The following is a 20341-nucleotide window of genomic DNA, read 5'->3' on the forward strand; positions in this document are numbered from 1 at the left end:
TGCCAATATGGCGGCGCCCAGCAGCGCGGCGGGCTGCGAGGACTTCGCCGAGTTCCAGGTAGCGAGAGCGGGGCGGGGGGGGGCCGGGCCGGGCCTGCGGGCCTCCTCCTCTCCCCGCCGAGGGTCGTCGCCACGCGTGGCCGCCCGGGCTGCCCCCCCCGGTGCCCCCTCGGTCCCTCCTCGGTCCCTCCTCGGTCTTCCCGGCCCTCGCTCGGGTCGCCCGGCGGCAGCCCCCGGCCGTGTGTGTGGGGCAGGCAGGGGGCGCAGCAGGCCGCTGGGACGCCCTGAGGGGCGCCCGCCTGCCCTTCGTGGCCCGGACTGCATAAGCATGCATTTGTTTATTTATTTATTTATTTATTTATATTGTTATTTGATGCAGGAGTTGCTCAGGGTGATGAGGACGATCGACGACAGGATCGTCCACGAGCTGAACACTACGATTCCTACGGCCTCCTTCGTCGGGAAAGTCGACGCCAGCCAGACGTGTAAAGCGCTCTACCAGTCTGTAAGTGTCTGTTTCTTTAACCTCCGACTTATTTTCCGAGTTTTTGCTCTGTTCTTTAGCCGCTAAAGCTGCACGCCTCCTTTTCTAAGGAAAAGACCCTTGATGCACCATGCTTTATGCATTCATAATGGCACGCCTGACTTCCCTACGTAGCTAAACCACACGCATGCGAAAGCTACTTCACTCTTAAACCATGCTGTGGACTTGCTTGTCCTGCAATACCAGTCCTTTGAGGTGTACTGCAGACACCCCACTTTCTTTTAAGAATGGGTGCTGGCGCACTTTTGTGGTCCAAAAGTCAGACTCTTATTGTGTATCTTTGACTTTTACCATCAGTCCACGTCGGTAACTACTGCTCAAAGCAACATTGCTTCTGTGTAGATTATAGAGTAAAAGGGAGTTCTGCAGGCATAGCAATGCCTTAACTTCAGAAAGTCTCTTAAATTTGTAACTCAGGTTGTAACTCAGAGCTTTTTTTTTTTTTTTTTTTTTTTTTTTTTTCCCTTCGGTAGTTGACCTAGTTGTTGTGACTTTGTCTCATCCCCACTTAGCTGATGGAAGCTCACACCAACAGAGAGAGAATCATCAAAAACTGCATCGCTCAGACTTCCAGTGTAGTGAAAACTCTCAGAGAAGAGAGGGAAAAGGCACAAGATGACGTAGCGTTATTAAAGCAACTCAGGAAAGAGCAGACAAAGGTGAGTGGTGGGGATTTTGTGTGGTCACTTAGAAGTCAGAGTGAGTCTTTCCCAACTTGAAAGATTTCCGTGATGGAGGGAACCTGAAGGGGGTTCTGACTTAAGTGTTGTCCTGGGTTCTTGTCAGATGGGTTTGTGAGTGGTATTTTCGCTGGCACTCAGAACAGAACTGCTTTTATCCTGTAAATTGAACATTTTTGGAGATTCTATTACACAAATGCATAGCAAAACATGCATGCTCTTCCAGAGTGGACTCTAACTTTCACTGACTAACGCCACTTAGTGTACAACTCAACTGGGGCTTGTTTATTCTCTTCAAAATGCCCAGAGGTTCCTTTTACCTTTTTTGAGATTTTGTGAAAAGTAGTCTATCTGCAAATGGTGGATGTGTGCCAAGATGCAAACACTAGAAGATAATGAAATGTCTTTCATGTTTGTCTCTTGCACCACACAGTTATACAGACTTAAAGCTGTCCCTATTCAACATCACCCTGAGAAGCATTATTCTTACTCAGTGTATTAACTGGAGTTCCTGTCCACTGTGAGGAGCTGTTAGTCAACCTTGAATTCCACTTAAGCCATTTTTTTTGTTGTTGTTTAGTGTTTAGCTTTTATGCTGTGAGAGTGATTTCTGGCTTTGCACAAGGAATTTTAATGTTCAAACCTTCTCAACCTTATGGCCTCTGGATGGAAAGCGAATTCACCAGAGGTGAATTAGATGGACTGTCAGAAGTGGAAAGAAGTGGTCTTTTGCAGAGCACTTGAATGCTGATGCAGTTGTAATCGAAGAGCTTTCTGGAGAGATGACTTGAGTTCAGGGGTTCACAAACTAGCTACTGATTTTCCCAGGCATTGAGCATGTTTGACATGCTCTCAGAGAAGTGCTCTGTTGTGAGCTCAGATTTAAAGAACCAAGTGGCAGGCAAGTGGTTTTGTTCTTAAAGCCTAAGTTACAGAACTTCTAATAAGCATCCATATTACTTTTGGTCTACTGAAATGATAGCTGAATATTTCCTATAAGTTTTTTTCTTTTTTTTTCCAGAGTCAATTCTTTAAATCACTTAGTTACTGAGCCTGAAACCTACTGCTGAAACCAATAGGAGAATCTCAATGATAATGTTTAATAATTGGACGTGATTTCAAACGTTAAAAGAAATCTGTAATTTGGAAACATCCCAGAAGTCCTTTGATCAGATGACCTCAAATTTGCACTTGATTTTGAGAGTGGTTTCTTCTCCATTTCTACTTTTTTCTTTTCCTTCATCATGAGTTCATTTTTTTTTTTTTTTTTTTTTTCTGGAACTCAAATAAGCTCTCTTGGGAGAATATGTCCTACAGTTAAGATTACTCATTTTAAATATATATTTGTTAGAAATACAGGTCTGTTCTTTATACTTTTTGCATACTGTTAATGCTACAAAATGGAGGACTTTGTATAAAGTTACTGCTTCTAGGTCACTGCTTAAAAAACCTTGGAACTGTGTGGGTCTAGTAGTCAATTCTTTCAGGTTACTTACATAAAACTATCATTTGATTATTGTATTAATTTGGTATCATCTTATTTCTTTTATATGAAATGTCATTTCTTTTATATGAAATGACATAGCCACCCAAATTAATTCTCCAAGTTCAAAACATATAGCTTAACAAGTATTAGCTTTATGAAGTGAATTAGTGGGGCCTGCTAAAAAACATTGGAGTATGTTTTTAGGAGGAGAGGGGAAAAAAATGCAAATTTAGAAACAAACAAACACCTGTATAGCCTTGTTGATTAACTCTGATTGCACTCCTGTTTGGGTCTGTAACCCTAAGCAACAGGCTGTATAGTAGTTTTGCTGAGGCTTGGTGTCAAAGCTGAGTTATGTGACGATGCTGGCAACTGTAAACCTATTCATGTATTCCAGCAGGAAAAGCCCTTCTTTGAAATGTTCAAGATCTCCAGTTGTTTTATAGAGACTAATGCTGGTCATCTAGCAACCCTGTTAATGCTGGGTTATTATTTCAAACAGTTTGGAGTCCTTTTGAGTAGGTAAAAGCTCATCCAACACCTATATAAGCTGTGTGTGTGTGTCTGGACATCCTGCTTGGAGTTTTTTTTTTTTTTTTAATGTAATTGCCCTCTTGGTTTGTATTTGTTCACCAGCTCTCGAATTAGAGCCACATACTTAAAATTTATTCATTCTAGAGTCTAAAACTCCAACAAAAATAAATCCCAAACATAGGCATAAATGGTAGTTGGGCTTTAAGTCCTCTACTACTGCTTCTGGAATGTGTGGCAGGGTCAAATTCCCACAGGTCATCTGAACGCAGCTGTCACGAGTGCCCCTTGGAGTTACTAACAGAGGTGAAAAAAAGTTCTCACGGATTGAGCGAGTGCTCAAGTACTGCTTATTGTGGCATTTCTTGGATCTATGTAAATCTGATTTGTCCTACTGTGATCACGTACCATAGTAAATGGTTCAGAGAACATGAACATATATGATCTGTTCTTGTAGATCCTTTTTTGGTCAGTACACAGAGTAGACGGCAAAGAAAGCAGAGGGGGTGTCTTCGTGATCTTAATCCTAAATCAAGAATCTGATTGATTTCCATCATAGTTTTGTTGCCAGCTGTCCTATTTGACTCTAATAATGCATGTGTGGAAGAATGAGAACTCCAGCCTGCAAAGCTAACCCTAGCACTACCATTCCCTGTGCTGAGTGCTTGAATTTGGCATCGTTATTTTTGTTGGTGAAGCCGTGAAGGTTAATCAGCTAAATGCTGGCAAGTCTTGATGGGCAATATTTAAAAGTGGAGAATTAGTAACCAGTAGCTATTTCTGCAAGGCTTGCATTGCAAGTCTGCCTTCACAGTGCATCTTGTGGACAACTCTAGCATACCCAAAGCATTGGCTGAATGGAGGGACCAGGCTTTCAGGATGACCGCCTTCAGTTTGTACCATTGGATGGGATGCACACCTGGTACTGGCTTTAACCTGTTTCTTTGTGTATTATTCTCTGCAGTTGAAATTGATGCAGTCAGAGCTGAACGTCGAAGAAGTGGTAAACGACAGAAGTTGGAAGGTACTCAGTCATTTACCAAAGTGGTGTTGTTCTTTGCTGTGGGTTTGAACTGTCCTGCACTGCAGGTGTGGGACTGATGCCTTAGGAGGCAGGTGGACTAGAGATAGGTGAGGGCAGCACTGGGGAAAGTAGGGAAAGCGCTCAGTCATTTTCCTATTTGTACAAGCAGACACCAAAGCTTCTCAGTTGCACTGTGAAGGGAAGAAATGTGGCTGGTTCAGTGGGGAGGAGGGACTGTGAAGCACTCCCTGCATATTCTCTTGCTGCAGCATTTCACTTGTAGCATGATTTTGTGCTTTGTCCTAGCTTTCTAGAGTTCTCAATTCTGCATAAGTAACCTCGTTCCCTTGCTAAATGTAAAAGATTTTTTTGCAGAGAGCTAACACTTGCCGCAGCTCCTTTCTTAATCTCTGCTTTAGGATTTTAGCCCTGAAGTTTGCATCAGGATAAATGCAATAGAGCTTTAAGTCTTGGGTGTTCTTGGAGGTCTAGTCACCGTAATGGAGCACCATGGAGACTGAACAGATGAGTGTTTAAAGGGTTTCCCAGTCAATACTGAATGGAAAAAGCTAAAAGAGAAAAAGCTAGTCATGCCCTTAATTAATTAGTGCATTAAGTTTAATGAATTTAGAGCCAGTTTGGATAAAACTCAGAAATGCTCTATCTTTAACAACGCACTACAGGCCACCAGTGGCGAACATTTCATGGCAACTCTACTGTCAGTTTTATTTTAAAAAGGCGTAGGGTGAGTTGGGTTCCAAAATAACACATTTGCATTAGTCTCTATATATCACCTTTATCAGCAGAGTGTTTTGTATTACTACATAAGACATCAAAATCAAACTTTTACATAGCAACATGCATTTTAGGGTATCTTGGACAGTGTTTTTTTGTCTGAAAAAAGTAATACTTCACAGGTAGACTATAGGAGTTAATTGGACTGAGCAACACACTGAGATCTGTGGGTAGATGATCCTAAAAGTAGGAGGCAGTGTTAGTAAGATGGTAATATTGATCTTTCATGGTCTAAAGAGATACTGATAATGATGCTTTCAAAGTTTGCGTGATAGCAAGCTGGAAATTGAAATTTTTTTTTTTTTGGTATGTTGTTTGATGTGAGAGAGCTGGCCTTACAGTGGATTAAAGTGTATTTCCAGTACCCTTTATGACAGTCATATTAAATGACTTGGACAGAAGCGGAACAATCTTCCTAGTATTAAAATGCTTCTGAATAGGAAATTTTTTGTTGACTGTTGATTTCTGCTGTTTCCTTCTATCAGTTACCTGATTTCAGGTCTTTACATGCTCCTAACTCATCCAGAGCTTTGCATTGCATGTGGGAATGTAGTGAGACAGGCTGTGTGTGCATGTGAAATAAATTATATCACAACTTCCATTTTTTCTTTAATGCGAATTAGTTTGTAATGTGTCTTTCTTAAAGTGAACCAAATTTGATGATAAGTCAAAGATTACTTAAAAATTGTTAGGTATAAATGCATAACTAAGGCATGCTGCACACCTCGCTTTTGTTGAAGTTTGCCATTGGTGCTGAATAAGGAGATCAGTTGCAAAAGTAGACAATTCTAGGAAGATAAACTTTCAAATAACATTTTAAATAAAACACGTTACTTCCCCAAGATGACAAGAGTAGTCACTTAGCATGTGAAGCCTAAGGGAGACTTAACACAACTTGACATCCTCAACATCAAAGGCGTTTGGAGATCTGAAAAGTACCTGGATACCCTGGCAAAATACATCGTTGTGGGAGTGCTGCTGGTGGACCTAATAACCACCAGTGCCTCAGCTTGGTGCTAGGTGGAGCTCGTGCTACACTCCAGGACGTGTGCGGGATAGTTTGGCGCCAAAACTTTAAATAACTAAATCCTGTGAAAACAGCCCCAGTAACTTTGGTGTGAGTCTGTGTGTGGTGCTTTTGATTAAAACTGCTGTAATTTAATGACTGGCCCACATCAGGTTAAGCAGGCTGTTTGACGAGGTCTGCAAGTTTGAGCTAAATGAAAATGATCTTCAGGTTTTGGCTCTGTGATAAATTTTACCCAGAGAAAGGTGAATGCGGCGAGAGCAGCGTGCCCTTTCTGAGGGGATGCTGGCAACATCAGCATCCCCAGTCAAATAATTAAAAACAAGACCACTGCTTCCAAGAACACATACTTGCACTTCTTTTTAGCTGTCCCAACAATGTAAAGTGTGTTTGCTCAGGAAAGAGAAGAACGCGATGTCCCAGTTTCAATGCCACAGTGAACTTAACAAAACACAGCTGGTCAGGATCCTTCTGCTGGTCTTTTCCCTCCCTCTTTAGAACAGCAACAACAAAATCTCCCACCAACCAATCAACCAAAAGCTTCAGCATCCTTGATAGTGACAGACCACCGGGATTATGTCTGCCCTATCTGAGGGAGAATACTCTTAGTGCTGTGCAGTCAGTCCCCCAGCACCAGGCTGCAAGCTTTGGATTCAGTAAAGCCAGGAGAGAAAGTGAATGGAGACAGATGCCTTGGTAAGTACCATTTATTGGTACAGCAGGGCTGGGCACCTCAGAGTGGGTGCTACAGGAGGAGACAGTTGCCTGAACTAGCTCTGAAGATCAGGTCATCCCATACACATGGACTTACTCACTTTTGCTCTTCTGTTTTGCTGTCTCAGGTATTTAATGAACGTTGCCGAATTCATTACAAGCCTCCGAAGAGTCAATGATGTTAAGTACTTTCCATCAAGGTGGTCCATAACCAAGAGAGCCAAACTGGAAAGAGACCTTGGGCGAGCTGAACTGGGACCCTCCAGAGCCAGGAGAACCCAGTCCCGTTTTGTTTTGGACCTACTCTAGCTGGAATCTCAATTTAAATAATTCTCCTCTAATTAAGAGAAAACAACTCATCTTTTGTACAAAATATGTGAACAAATGAGTTTTATAGTATTAAAATAATTTTCAAATGGAATGTGGTATCTTTCTTAAACTTCAAAGCTTCAGGAGCCCAAGAGGGGAAGAAAGTGTTGGGCTTTTGTTTGTTTTTTTAAACAAACAAACAACTCTGAGCAGTGTGGACAGGGTTTTCCCAGAACTGGTGCTTGGTAAGCAGTCATTGAACATGGTGCAAAAATTCACAAGGAAATAAACATTGCAGAATGATAAGCAACCATAGTTTCAGCACTCATCAAAGTAAGAAGCCACCAGCCTTCTTTTGAACTACTCAACACTAGCAACATTGATTCAAACCCTGCCTGTGGATACAAGTTTCCTTTGACTTCCCTAATGCTGACAGGCAGCATCTGTTGCAGCTGCTGTTGCACCTTTGTTACCATGCTCTGGATTTTTTTTTTTTTTTAAACACAGAATGTGGTGTTGATTAAAACTACTTTGTGTTGGAAATGAAAACGTGCATTTGAACAGCATTTAGGAAGGAGACAGCTAACTCTAGTGTCCCTATTCCACCCCTTTTTCTAAAAAATTAGTTCTGTAGGTGAATTATATCTAGAGAAAATAGCTGTGCATACCTGATACTGCTGAATCTGCTTTTTGTATTGTATTTAGAAAGCTTTAAATATAACACCCCTGCAGTAGTACAGCAAAGAAAGCATCATTTAAAACTGGAAAAATATGACTAAAGTGAAATTGCTGTGATTATATCTTTATTTTTTACTTTATTTATTTATTTATTTTTACTAACTCTGACTGACAAGTCAAATGGAGTGCTTGCTTACCAGCTGTTTCTGTTAGAGTAATAATGCTTAAAAAAAAACAACATTGATCAGAGCCTTAAAAGTACAGGCACCATCTCGCAAACACTTTGGAATTCAGTTACACTACTGAAATGACTGCGTAGTCTCATGTCCTTAAAAGCTTTGCACATAGGGTGAGTAGGAAGTAGCTGGAGGAATGTCTTTGTGTCACTGAAAATTGCAAAGAACTTTGTAGTATCATCTCCATAGTCATTTGTCCAGTAGAGATCCTTAGACTACATGGTCACCTTTGTTTTTTTAGACAACGTGGTGGTTGTGGTGTCATTTAGACACACTTTTTTTTTTGAGAATGAAGTAGAAATCTATTTTAATTCTTTAAGGGTGTAAATCCTAATATTGAAACACTTTTTTTCTTAAAAAACAAACAAACAAACAAAAAACCTTAAGGTATTGTAACTGCTCTAAGCAGAGCTTTACTCTGATTGAATGAAGCTCTCATTTCCCTCTTGAAGTATTCATTGTTTTTCTGCAAGTATGAAAGCAAGGGGAAAAAAAGTTTGCTATTACACTGATAAATCCTTATTAGTGTTTATTCTTTAATATTAAAGCAAAGTGGAAGTCGAGTACTTCTCAGAACTGTGGGCTGAATTGCCAGTAACCTGATTTCCACAGGAGATGGTCCGTTAATCAAATGCTGAGAATAGTTAGTTTTAATTTCAAAGTCACTGCTCTAAGGCTGGCACCTAATGTAAGTGCCTAAAATATTTGTTCTCTCCAGGGTCTGGGTCTACAGCTGCAGTCCTTTTAAGCCAGTTGTATGATACAAATTTCTGCCAGTGCGTATAAGGTAGCATTAATATCTCTGAAATAATTAAACTTTTGTTGTATATCAGTAGAAACTCGAGATTCTAATGGGAATTAATCACTGTCTTCCTTTATCCATCCAGATGTCTGCTCAACAGTTGTGTGAGAACTTCAGCTAAGCAGATGCTGTGAAAAGTGACCTGTATGGATGGGATACATTTGTAGGACTTTTTTTTTGGGGGGAGGGTGGGAGGGAGGGGGTTGTTTATTTGTTTGTGTTTCTGGTAGTGCAGCTTAGCATTAATTGGGAGAGATCTAAGGGAAAAAAAAAGCAACCTCTAATGCAATTTTTCATTTGAATATAAAGCTAAGCAAGTAGATCTATATAAGCCTGTATATGGTAAAGGTTCTGAACCCTAAAAAGATTTTTAAGTCCCTGTTTGGTGCTCTCCAGTTATTTACAGCTTGTCACATACAAAGGGTTGTACTAAAAAGTTGAATTACTCTATTTGGTCTGCTCTGAGTGCAGAGGGCTATCTCTTACAGCATATGGCAAATGGCATGGATCAGAGGCTGTTTGAATGCTCTTGAGCTTAGTGGAACACTAAGGTGAGTAACTGGAATTGCATGTCATGCTTTAGGGCATGGGAAAGGAGGAAAAGCTTTACCATCTTTTGATAGTTAAGATCTGTCATAAAATCATAGAATGGTTTGGGTTGGAAGGCACCTTAAAGATCATCTAATTCCATCCCCCCTGCCATGGGCAGGGACACCTACCACCAGACAGGCTGCCCAAAGCCCCATCCGGCCTGGCCTTGAACACCTCCGGGATGGGGCATCCACAGCTTCTCTGGGCAACCTGTTCCAGGGCCTCACCACCCTTGTAGTAAAGAATTACCCCCTTACATGTAATCTAAACCTACCCTCTTTTAGTTTAAATCTGGTACTCCTTGTCCCATCACTACACTCCCTGACAAAAAGTCCCTTCCCAGCTTTCTTGCAGGCACCCTTTAGGTACTGGAAGGCTGCTATAAGGTCTCCCTGCAGCATTCTCTTCTCTGACTCCAACAACCCCAACTCCCTCAGCCTGTCTTCATAGGAAAGGTGCTCCAGCCCCTTGATAATCTTTGTGGCCTTCTTCTGGACATGTCCTAATAGCTCCATGTCCTTGTGCTGGGGGCCCCAGAGCTGAACACAGCCCTCCAGGTGGGGTCTCACGAGAGCAGAGCAGAGGGGGAGGATCACCTCCCTCAACTTGCTGGCCACACTGCTTTTAATGTAGCCCAGGACATGGTTGGCTTTCTGGGCTGCAGGTGCACACGTGCTGTCTGTGAGGTGGGATGTTTTGTGGTGGAATATAAGCAGTACTGGTGTGAGCTGTGGGCCACACTAAATGAGTGTAGATAAAATACTGTCTGTATCTAGTGACTCCTCTTCATTCTGGGATCTTGCTTGGTCTGCGATTGAATTCTCTTTCAACTTTGCCATCAAGGTAGGCACAAAATTACTGGGCCTCTTGACGTCACGTGTATCAAACACTGGACCCAACAAATACTTGCAAATAAAAGCACTTTAATGAGAAGCTGTGATGATGCCAACTAGATCCTCAGTCAGCAGATGGAGGACTGCTTTCCTTTCACAGCTGATGATATTTGGTGCAGACCATGTGTCATTTCATCCAGTCAAGATTAGTCATGTCTTATCACCGTGCAACCACAGGACTGACATACTCCCTTAGATGTCCCTATCATTTCTATGGAGATGGCTTCATTTCTTTTTTAAAATAACTCATAAATACCTAATCCTAGGGTTTAGATTCTTTTTTTGTTGTTGTTGTTACTGTACTGTTACTTTTATTGACTACAGCTTCTGTTTACTACTTAAAATTGCTTGCATAGAACCAGAGAGTAGTGGTGTACATGCTGCAAAGTTTTTTCTTCGTTAGCTGAATAAGTAGAAGATGCTACCCAGCTTTAAAGTTATATAGAACAGTATTGCTGTTCTTCCAGCACAGATTCTCAAAGCTTACAGCAGAACATTTACGTGAAGAAAAACTGCAGTCTGGGCAAATGCTGAGCATGGGCTGGAATGGTATGTAACATCAAACGTGTCACATACGCTGAAGTGGAGATGTGGTCAAAATTGTCAATGTTCTGCAAGAGATGTAATGAGGATGGCTTTTTTTTTTCAAGGCAGCATTCCAAATGCTGTTTCATCGCATCCAAAGCTTCATGGAGAGAGGTTTAGATTGCCTTGGATAGCCCGTTGCCGCTGATTAACAAGTTTGTGAAATGTCAGCATTTAAAAATGACTTAGTGAGCTACATGTGCAAGAATAGAGCACTGCATGCCAGTGTTAGATGTACCACTGCATTTTGAGACAAAATTTTTGAAGTCAAAACCCAACAAACCCAGAAATGTGGAGTCCAATGAATGACTTCCACACAACATCAGTGTCTTTAGTTTCACTCCTACAGTCTTCCTGAGGTTATAATGTAACTCTTCTGGTCTTTGTACTCAGTGCATTTCTTACTAATCAGAAGCAAGCGTTCTCCAGAGGGGTTGTGTTGCTTTGGGAACCGTATCAGAATACCTTCCAAGGGCATTAGTGAGATCTGCGTCCTGGTGAGTGGAGAAATTTCTAAACTGGCTTTGTTTAGCCCAGGTGCTGTGCTGTTATTGGATGTACTCTGTGACTTGTGGCCTCAGCGTGGTGAGCTGGCTCTCCCAGTTAGCTAGCTCATCTGTCTTGCTGTGTGAATAAGACACGTGGTAGGAATGTGGCAGAAGATGATCAGTGCTTGAGTGAATCAGCAATGTCTTGTACAAAAGAAAGAGGCTGAGCTCATTGGCTTGAATTGTCGTTCCCTCTATGAACGGGGCTGTGAGGATCTCCTCATCTGGTGTGATGAATTCAGAGAAAATGGGAAACTTCCAATACCCGCCACTCCCTTTATTCCTAAGAACTGTGAATGTTTTTCACTTTGTTCAGGAAGTGGTATTAGGACAGCAGTTTTTCCTCATATGGCTTTCATCCAGTTACATAACAGTTCTGGAGAATTCTGCAACATCCTTATCTGTAACATGCCCCTATCTTGATCTGTGTACCGTTGGATTTAGTCCTGTCAGCCCTAGTTTCTCAATCTCAAGCTCTTTGTGCCAAGAAAAGCTCTTTTCAAGTCTCTTTTGGCCTTGAAGTTAGACATGAAGTATGTGTTTGCAGTCTGTTGCATTGCTTGTTACCTGTGAGGAGGTCAATAAGCAGGAAACTGACACCAGAGTTTCAAGAAAAGCATAAATAGTACCACGTATTGAATCTTTATCTTGATTGTCTGAATGCAACTAACTACAGGTTTGATAGGAAAGGAACAGAATTAACTAACTTGCAGTATTTACCTGAGCCAAGGACTTAATTTTTTCCCCTTCTGAATTTTGCCTCTGCATCTTTCTGGTCAGGCAGAAGTATGTAATGTCACTGCATGTAAAACAAAATCTGTTCCTCTTTCTCACCTGGAAGGATATTGAGACAATACAATTTCAAGTAGAATGGGGCCTGCACTAAGGAAATTGCTGAACGCTTTCTTCTGATATTAAATGTGTTGGGAAATGTTGGGTGTGGTTTTGATGCATTTCCTGAGTGTATGGACTAGTCATCTACATGTGGGTGGAGAGACGAGAGGTTCTAGTTTCAGCCCTAACCAACTATCTTAAGGTATGGATGGCGGGAGAATATCGTTTACTTTTCTAACTGACATGGAGACTTTATTCACATAAGATTTTAATGTGCTCTTTATAGTTGCTATTAATATCATTAGTGCTTTACATGGATTTTTGCCCCTGTTCTCAGCATTTTTCTCCTCCTCCACTTTGGTAGTGGTAGGTTCCATATGTTAAAAGTCATATGATCCCATGACACATGTGTCTGTGTATATATACGAGGTGCCGGGTGACTCTTCTCAGACTGCTCTGGACTTCCCTCCTTAGAACCACCCATCATTTCGGAGATGTTGCCTGTCATGACTGGGGGCTTATCTGAAACTAAGCCTGCTACTCCAGAAGTCCAGCATATTGTTGACCAGGTGAGTTGCAACCTATCTAAAGATGAAGTCTGTGTGAAGGGTGAATCTTGTGCCAAGGCTGGGAGACCAGGTGGTGATACTGAGTGTTGAAAGTGAAGAAAATGCCCTTGCCAGGAAGTATTTTTCTCAGCGTTCTGCGTGGGCACTGTGCAAGTAAGACAAACCCAAATCACTTCTGTGTTTCATCCTTGTCCATAGGCAGGCATAGTACTGGCTACCTTCACTTAATCTTTGAGTACAGTTAAAAGACCAACTCTACTGTTCTTGCACTGATGTCAATATATCTGAAGGGAGAAGATTTTACCTGACTGAATTAATTCAAAAGGTGATTAATTCAAAATTAATCACTGAAGGATGTGGACAGGACAAGCCATGTGCAGTGTATGTGGGAAAAAAAAAACTATATGCAGGACACGGCATAACTAAATAGCCGTGTAACTAAATTTCCTGGCATCTAGTGCTTTCTAGAGATAACAGCTGTGGTGCAGGGGCTGCTATTGAGCCCGCAGGGCAAGGCAAGCTTGGCACAAGGTGGACAGGGTGAGAGCAGTTGCCAAACCTCTTCTGAGTTGCCAAAGTGAGTAGTTACAGGCAGTGAGTGGTGCCTTCCTGGAAGCACCAGTGTTGACAACACCTCTGGAGATGCTCTCTAATGCTCTGTGGTGCAGCAACTCTAAAACGTAGAGAGCACCTATTGAGGAGCAGGAGGGGGGCAATGTGGCATGGGAAAGCTCCTTTCATACCTCCCATCTGGTGTTCCAAGCCATCCTAGCAATCCCCTTCACCTTCACAACTCTGAAGGGTCGAGCTCTTCCTTCTTTGGCACCTGTACAAAGTATAATTTATGCCCTACTTGAGGAAACAGAAGAAGTAGTGGGGCTGAAGATGTTGGCTGACACTGCTGCACACTGCTGCATGCACAGGGCTCCAAGCTCTCCTTTGCTGTGCCATAGTGGACAGCATTTCCACCAGCACTGTTTTGTGTTTCCTGTGAGCCTGTAGGCTAACAGCAGGCAATGAGGGAGCCAGACTAAGGTGAGCTGGGTTGTTTGTGTGGAGAGGCATTGCAACCAGGAGATCCCTGTAAAACAGGCAGACTGGGGCTGTCATTGTAGTTGTACATATAGATGGGGGAGAGTTGGTGTGTGTGCTGGTGGCTGATGCTAACAGGCTAGTCAGAGGAGAGATAGTTTGCAGAACAGGAGGGAAAAGGGTTATCTAAATTTGTCTGTGGGACATGGATTTAATTGCTCAGGAGCAGGATTACTGTTCCTCCTATGCTGACAGATGTGGTTTAGCAAGCAGCACTTGCATAGATCACGAACTCCTTTTTACGCACAGAGAGAAGACCACAGACAGATGAAGACCATAGAATGATGCCAGGGTTTGTGGTACCTTTGTGTATTTGCAATTGTGGTTTCTTCATGTGTAAGACAGGGAGGGCAATGTCTCCAGACAGCTGAAGGCTGTGAGGTTTCACCAATGGGTGTGTTAAATGTGTTAAAGGCCTTCTTCGAACAGTGCTAGGGCACTGTAGCATACCAGAGCTGTGTTTTTAATGCTGGGCTGTGCTATGGGTGATCAAAATCCTACCCTATTGCAGTGCACAGCAGGTATGAAACCTTGTGCCTGGTGGTCAGTGGGCAACAAATGCACCTTAAAATGTAAAAGTTTGTTTCAATCTGTGCTAGTGTTCACAAAATCCTGGACAAATTCAGAATCTGAAATGTGAATGTAGTGGCATTCGGTTTGATTCCAGAAGAGGACTGATCTAATTTTTGGTGCTCTTCTACTCTCAGTAAGTTCAGGAAAATGAAAGCAAATTATTCTTCACTCTTAATTTTCTGCAAGGTGAATTTCTGCCTTCTGCTGAGGGTGAGAGAGGGGTGTCCCTGCTGCTCCTCTCAGCCCTCCCCTTTGCGGGCCATTTGCCTTTGAAAAAGCTCATGCCCCGCTGCAGAGCCTTTGATGTAGTTCTCTAAGGATAATGTTCTTGTGAAGGCAAACCTTATGGTGGGGCAGCCCTCCTGTGCTTATGGCTAGGTAAGTGTCACCCTTTAATGATGCAATTCTATACAATTTTATGATCTACTAAGAGAAGGAGCAATTGATATGATTTGCATAACTCAGTATCCTATATACCATATATATAGCTATATTTGTTCAAGGTCTATCAGCTCTTGGGATTACATAATTATTTACTTACACCTTTTGCCTCATTTGTACCTTAAACCTTAGTGAGTTGGGGAATGCTCTTTATCCAGTCTCCTTATTTTATAGCTGTTGCCTAAAGCTGAGGAATGTTTGGGGTTTAAGGAGCTGTTACATAAGGGCTTAGAAATGTTGTCTTTGTCCGTTTGTGGGTTAAGAAGCTGTGTGCTTGCCTGCCTGAATTTACTGAAGGCTCTGTCCATAAATGACAAGTGTGGAAATAGTGGTCAGAGGCCAGGCGAGATCATAAACCTGGGGAGGGGAAGAGCTGACTTTCTTTTGTCTTGAGAGAGGAATGAAGTGTACCTAAAGATGCCACAGTTAACTTTTGCACCTTAGAAGCCCCCAGACCCAGCCAGCTGGAAGAGGGTTGGAAATTGCAGCCATATGGAACCTGCCTCGTTAGTCTGGATGAACATCAAAAGGCAGTTACTTCAGTAAATGATAACAGTGAGAGAGTAAGAGAAGCCTCAGGATGATGAATTGAAGGTATTGGATAATTTCTGACTTAAAACAGTTGATTTGGATGTCACCAGGGCACTCTTTGGGACCTGCTCAGTAGGAAGGAATGGGAGTGGCAAAGAGTTGTAGGTGGGTGTGCTGGGAAGGGCAATTTGTTCTGTGTGTGAAACAGCCTGGTGGTAAGTGCTGAGCTCCTCCCAGGGACTGCCTGAGCAGGCTGCTGAGTGATTATGCACTGGTCTGCCCGACTTCTGGAATGCATCTTCCGTGCATCAAGCCATTAAAGTGTGTCATGTGCTGAGGAGAGGCTGTTACCCGGCCTGCAAAAGATTGCTTATGCTTTCTAGATGACAGAAATAAGTTTTCTGGTTACTTTTGCAGTGAATGCCTTTCTATTGGAAATTTGGATGCAAGTAACTGTAGCAAAACAATCACTGGTACATAAATTGTGATGCCTTAGAAACCTGGAAAGACTTCCATCACTGCTCACAGATGTCCCCCTGCTAATTCCCTGCCTCGTAATTGTAGGAATTGTAGGAATATTTTGCCTCAGAGGGCCATACCAATGTGATGGGTAATGAACTTAAAACTTTCCCTATGCTTTCTTTCAGGAGAAATAGTTACTTGTTTTATTACTTTTTTTTAATATGTATATGAAAAGTCAGTAAATGTTTTAACTGTGCATATTTTAAGATCCACAGGGCTTAACTTGGATACTGCACATAAACGTATCTACCTGAACTGAGAGGGTAAATGCTTTCAGCACATAGTATTTTTTCTTCTGAAACTGCACTATCTGCAACTGCTACGTAGTGAAGAATTTATGATGTTTATGCATGGAATGTTGTTGGTTTTTGGGAGGAAACGGTTTAGCTAGGCAGCTTTTAGAAAAAAAATCTATTAGGAAGCCTAATTCTAGTGCGATTTTAAAGAATGCTGGAGGCAACACTTGAACCAGGAAAGAAGGCTGTAGATTTAGTTGTAAATTGAATTATTTTGATGGTTCTGGGTTATTTCATTGCAGGCACGTGTTTAGAAACATGAAAATTGGAGTGGTAGAAAAGCCTAAATGTGAACTTGACCACCATTTTTTCCCTTTCTTTATACAGGTGAAGCCACAATTTGAAAGCAGGGAAAACAGAACATATAGCACCTTTCAAGCCATAGTATATAGGACACAGGTGGTTGCTGGAATAAACTACTTCATTAAGGTTTGTATGTGTTATAAGAGGGATTATTTTGTAGTCAAACAATATAGGTGACTTGCATAGTGGCTTATAGCAAGAAAGGGAAGCAAATGTAGACAAGCTGATGGGACCAACAAGAATCAACACTATCTCTAGCTGCTTATAAAATTCCTCTGTCACTACTCTAGAATAGAAGTATAAAAACTGAAATCACTGTGCTTGTTGCAAATTATCTAAACTAGCCGGAACTGTGCTCTCCTGTTGCCTTTGAAGGCAAAGCAGCAGATTTCATATTCCCTCTTGTGTCCTCCAGTAGTGTTTACGATGATTAATTTGAGGTCAGCCCGAGCATCTGATGGAGAGTTAGTCAATTTTTAAATTTAACGCAAGCAGCCCAGAATCTTCTGTCTAGTTTCATATGCAAGCACATGTGTTGACCCTTTGGTTCTGTGTCATCTGCTGCAGAGGTAGAGCCAGAAGTCATGCCCAGTTAGATTTCTTCCCTTAGTGCTTATTGCTGACCTAGGCAATCACATGTGTAAAGTACTTGCCTGCTGTCCATGGTAAGCCTCATGACCAAGCTACTCAGAAGTTAGACAGATATGCAATCAAACTTAAAACACGAATTTATAGCACTGGTGACTGATGATGGCTTTCCAAGTTTTGCAAGTGACAGGAAACAGTTCTTCAATTTAGCGTTAACTGGAATGAGCTCTGTTGCAAGACCCATTCTTTACACTTGGGAATTTTCCACATTGCTAATATTTTACCAACAAATTTACAGCTGAGATGTAACGCAGACAACGACAAACATAGTGCAACACTGCAGTCACCAGAAGGCATGTAAAGACCTCTTAAGAGCCTAAGGCATTAAACCTTCCTTTTATACCGTAGACCTCACACACTAAGAGTTGAGCGCCTGTTGTATTTGGCTCTGTATGCAGGAAATTCTGTGCAACTGTGTAGGAAATCTTTGTGAAGGCTTTGTGGAGCGGAAGGCAAGTTTATTTTAAAAATTATTTCAGTCGCTCATGCTCATCCCTGCAAGCACAAAGACATGTCATGTTGTCTGTCCAGACAGCAGCCTGTTTGCAGTAAGAAAGACAAGGGATCTTGGCTTTCAAGTTGTCATGGCATCTCTGGGGTTGTTCTTAAGACCATGTGAAGGTTTTGGATAGATCTTTTTGTACCGTCTAGGAGCTGATATGGTGTCTGCATCTTGTCCCACCTCTGAGCCATTAGGACTTAGGCTTTTGTCTCCTGCTCTAAATGTCCCGAGAAGTTTGAAGCTGATGGACAAGGATCTCGAAGAGCTAAATGGAATGCCATCAAAAACTTTCTCCTTTTGTTTCTTCTGGTGCTTCTACCCCCAAGAAGTCCTGATTTTCCATTAACATCTGTCTGATGTTCTTTATGTGTTTTATTACAATCTGTGATACGTAGAGACTGAGTTCTCCATGTAGCTCCTGCCACGTGTTACCATCCAGAGTTGGGCTAAGAGTCACTGAAGTAGAAGTGAAGATATGCCTAAACTTAAGCTTCTGAGAGAAGATCTTCTTCCAAGTATGTAAGAGCTCCTTTTAGTTTCAGACATGATCCTCATTCTCCCACTGTTCTGGTTTCTAGGTCCAAGATTCTGATACTGGCTACGTCCACTTAAGGGTGTTCCAAGCCCTTCCTCATGAGAATCAAGGTCCCAGCCTTGTCAGTTATGAAACTGGCAAAACCAGAGATGATCCTCTGAACTACTTCTGAGCGATGGTGGGGAATGTTTCCCGACTTCTGCAAGTTGCACGGGGATTCTGCCTGTGTCAGTAAATGCATGAGAATAAAATAAGTTTTGAAAGCTGTGTTCATCTCCTGCTTGTTGTGTCTGAGTCTGCCACCTGTCTAAAGCGTGAGAGGGCTCTGAAATACTAGTAAAAGCTAAGAAATACCATCTGTGGAACCACCTTATTTTAGCAAAACAAGCAGTGCATAACAGCCCTGACGTATTCCACCAATGTTCTACATTGGGAGTGTGGGAGGACTCTTTGGGCTGATGCAAGCAAAAGAATACATGCAAAAAAGTAGTCTGAGCTCCCTGAAGCTCCCCTTAATAGTTAGGAAGCAGATCATGCTCTAAACCATTCTGGTTACATGCTCACAGAGCATTCCTGCCACAAGAGGCATAATAATGTGCATGTGTAGTTTCTTCAGTGTGGAAGCAAGAATCTGCCCTGGTGTCATACACAAGTGGGCTGTTTCTTGTCATTTCAGAATGCAGCACCACCTCTCCCAAAGTAAAATATCAAAATTACAAACACACACACACACACACCTGACCTCCAACCCCCATCCTCCCTCCCCAAAGCCTTTTTTGTTGCCTCACCCAATTAAAACAAAGTATTTCTAAGTAAAAGAAATATTAATGTAAACAGAGATGTGGTGCTTAGTGGCATGGTTTAACAATGGAATTGGCAGTGTTAGTTTAAGGGTTGGACTAGATGAACTTAGAGGTCTTTTTCAACTGAAGTGATTCTATGATTTAATCATCTGGAATGTGAAAAAGGCTCACGGAAAAAAACTGAACAAGATAGCAACCATTATTGCAAAGGCAGCAAAGAAAACAGAGAAATGCCAGTGAAATATACCATCTAAATTAGAGAGAAATGCTTATTGTATTAATGCAGAAATGCTTTTACAGTCTGAATTATTTTCTAGGACTTCTCCTTAGGACTCAGAAAATAAGCAAGTTTTTTAAAAATCTCATACACCCTCTACTGGACATTACATCCTACTGCTGCAAGAGGAAAGACATGATTACCAAGGGAATGTTTCCAAAGGCTACAGTACTCCTCTTCTTCCTTGCTCTCTGAATCTTTCTGTTCAAGTCCACCTTCCGGTATTTGCCAAGAAAATACACTTAAATTTAAGTATACCTTAAATCTACAGATGTATTCACCGTTGCAAAACAGTACATAAAAAGATGCATGTTTTTCTCTTGCTGCTTGCTGCAAATCCACACGTGCTAGTGTCTCCCCTGCAACTTCCAGACCTGGGAAGTCCACAAACACGCCTCAGGCACAGAATTCTGGTTGAGGTGCACTGTAGCCAGTGCAGGTTCTTGGGTTTGCATTAGCAAAAGGTGAAAGGAGAGCTATGTGATTCCTTCAAATACTGTGCAGTAAGAGAATGGCATGAGAGAACTAGATTGTTTTTTCCAGCTTTGTTAAAAAAAAAAAAAAAAAAAAGGTATTTTCTTGTTCTTTGATGGAACGGGAATCAACCTTTTGCAGCCTAAGAGGAATTCCACTGCCCTGTGTCCTTTACCTTGATAAAGTAGTTTGTTCCAGCAACCACCTGAACCTTAAACTCCACTGCAGTGAAGACATCAAAGGATTTCCTTCTTTTTCTTCTAGCTGAGGCTTCACCTTAAGGAAACATCAAGTGATTAAGACTGATGCAATACTCATGTATTTAGGACTGAAGGCTCACACTATCAGTGTTCCTGATTACCCCGAAGGTCTTTTTTTGTGTGTTAAAGCAAGGCCAGGAGTCTAGAGAGGCAGCACAACCAAGACAGTGATGTGGTTCTGTCATCACAGACAGAGACCAAGTCTGGAGACAGCCTCTACCAAAGCACTGTGTTGTTA

The 20341-nt window shown here is 41.9% G+C and overlaps 2 protein-coding genes across 2 annotated transcripts; both read left to right on the forward strand.

The window, feature by feature from the left end:
- Nucleotides 1–7222, forward strand: CCDC58 (coiled-coil domain containing 58). The gene is made up of 5 exons (XM_032207867.1): nt 1–58; nt 380–505; nt 1057–1203; nt 4206–4265; nt 6930–7222. Exons 1-5 carry the CDS (start codon nt 8–10, stop codon nt 6978–6980), a joined length of 435 nt encoding a protein of 144 aa, XP_032063758.1. The 5' UTR covers nt 1–7; the 3' UTR covers nt 6981–7222.
- LOC116502121 (cystatin-A-like) lies at nt 4212–18461 on the forward strand. Its single transcript, XM_032207869.1, has 4 exons — nt 4212–4265; nt 12752–12846; nt 16629–16730; nt 18333–18461. The coding sequence occupies exons 2-4, from the start codon at nt 12772–12774 to the stop codon at nt 18459–18461; spliced, it is 306 nt and encodes a 101-aa protein (XP_032063760.1). The 5' UTR covers nt 4212–4265; nt 12752–12771.
- The last annotated feature ends 1880 nt before the right edge of the window (nt 18462–20341 follow it).

Source organism: Aythya fuligula, chromosome 1 (assembly GCF_009819795.1).
Source record: "Aythya fuligula isolate bAytFul2 chromosome 1, bAytFul2.pri, whole genome shotgun sequence".
Classification (NCBI taxonomy): domain Eukaryota; kingdom Metazoa; phylum Chordata; class Aves; order Anseriformes; family Anatidae; genus Aythya; species Aythya fuligula.

Excerpts from the sequence above, each read along its gene's own strand:
- CCDC58 (XM_032207867.1), top strand. The coding sequence starts at position 8 with ATGGCGGCGCCCAGCAGCGCGGCGGGCTGCGAGGACTTCGCCGAGTTC. Across the intron at positions 506-1,056 it reads GTAAAGCGCTCTACCAGTCT|CTGATGGAAGCTCACACCAA; the intron begins GTAAGTGTCTGT and ends ATCCCCACTTAG. Across the intron at positions 4,266-6,929 it reads TAAACGACAGAAGTTGGAAG|GTATTTAATGAACGTTGCCG; the intron begins GTACTCAGTCAT and ends TTGCTGTCTCAG.
- LOC116502121 (XM_032207869.1), top strand. The coding sequence starts at position 12,772 with ATGTTGCCTGTCATGACTGGGGGCTTATCTGAAACTAAGCCTGCTACT. Across the intron at positions 12,847-16,628 it reads TCCAGCATATTGTTGACCAG|GTGAAGCCACAATTTGAAAG; the intron begins GTGAGTTGCAAC and ends TTCTTTATACAG. Across the intron at positions 16,731-18,332 it reads GAATAAACTACTTCATTAAG|GTCCAAGATTCTGATACTGG; the intron begins GTTTGTATGTGT and ends TCTGGTTTCTAG.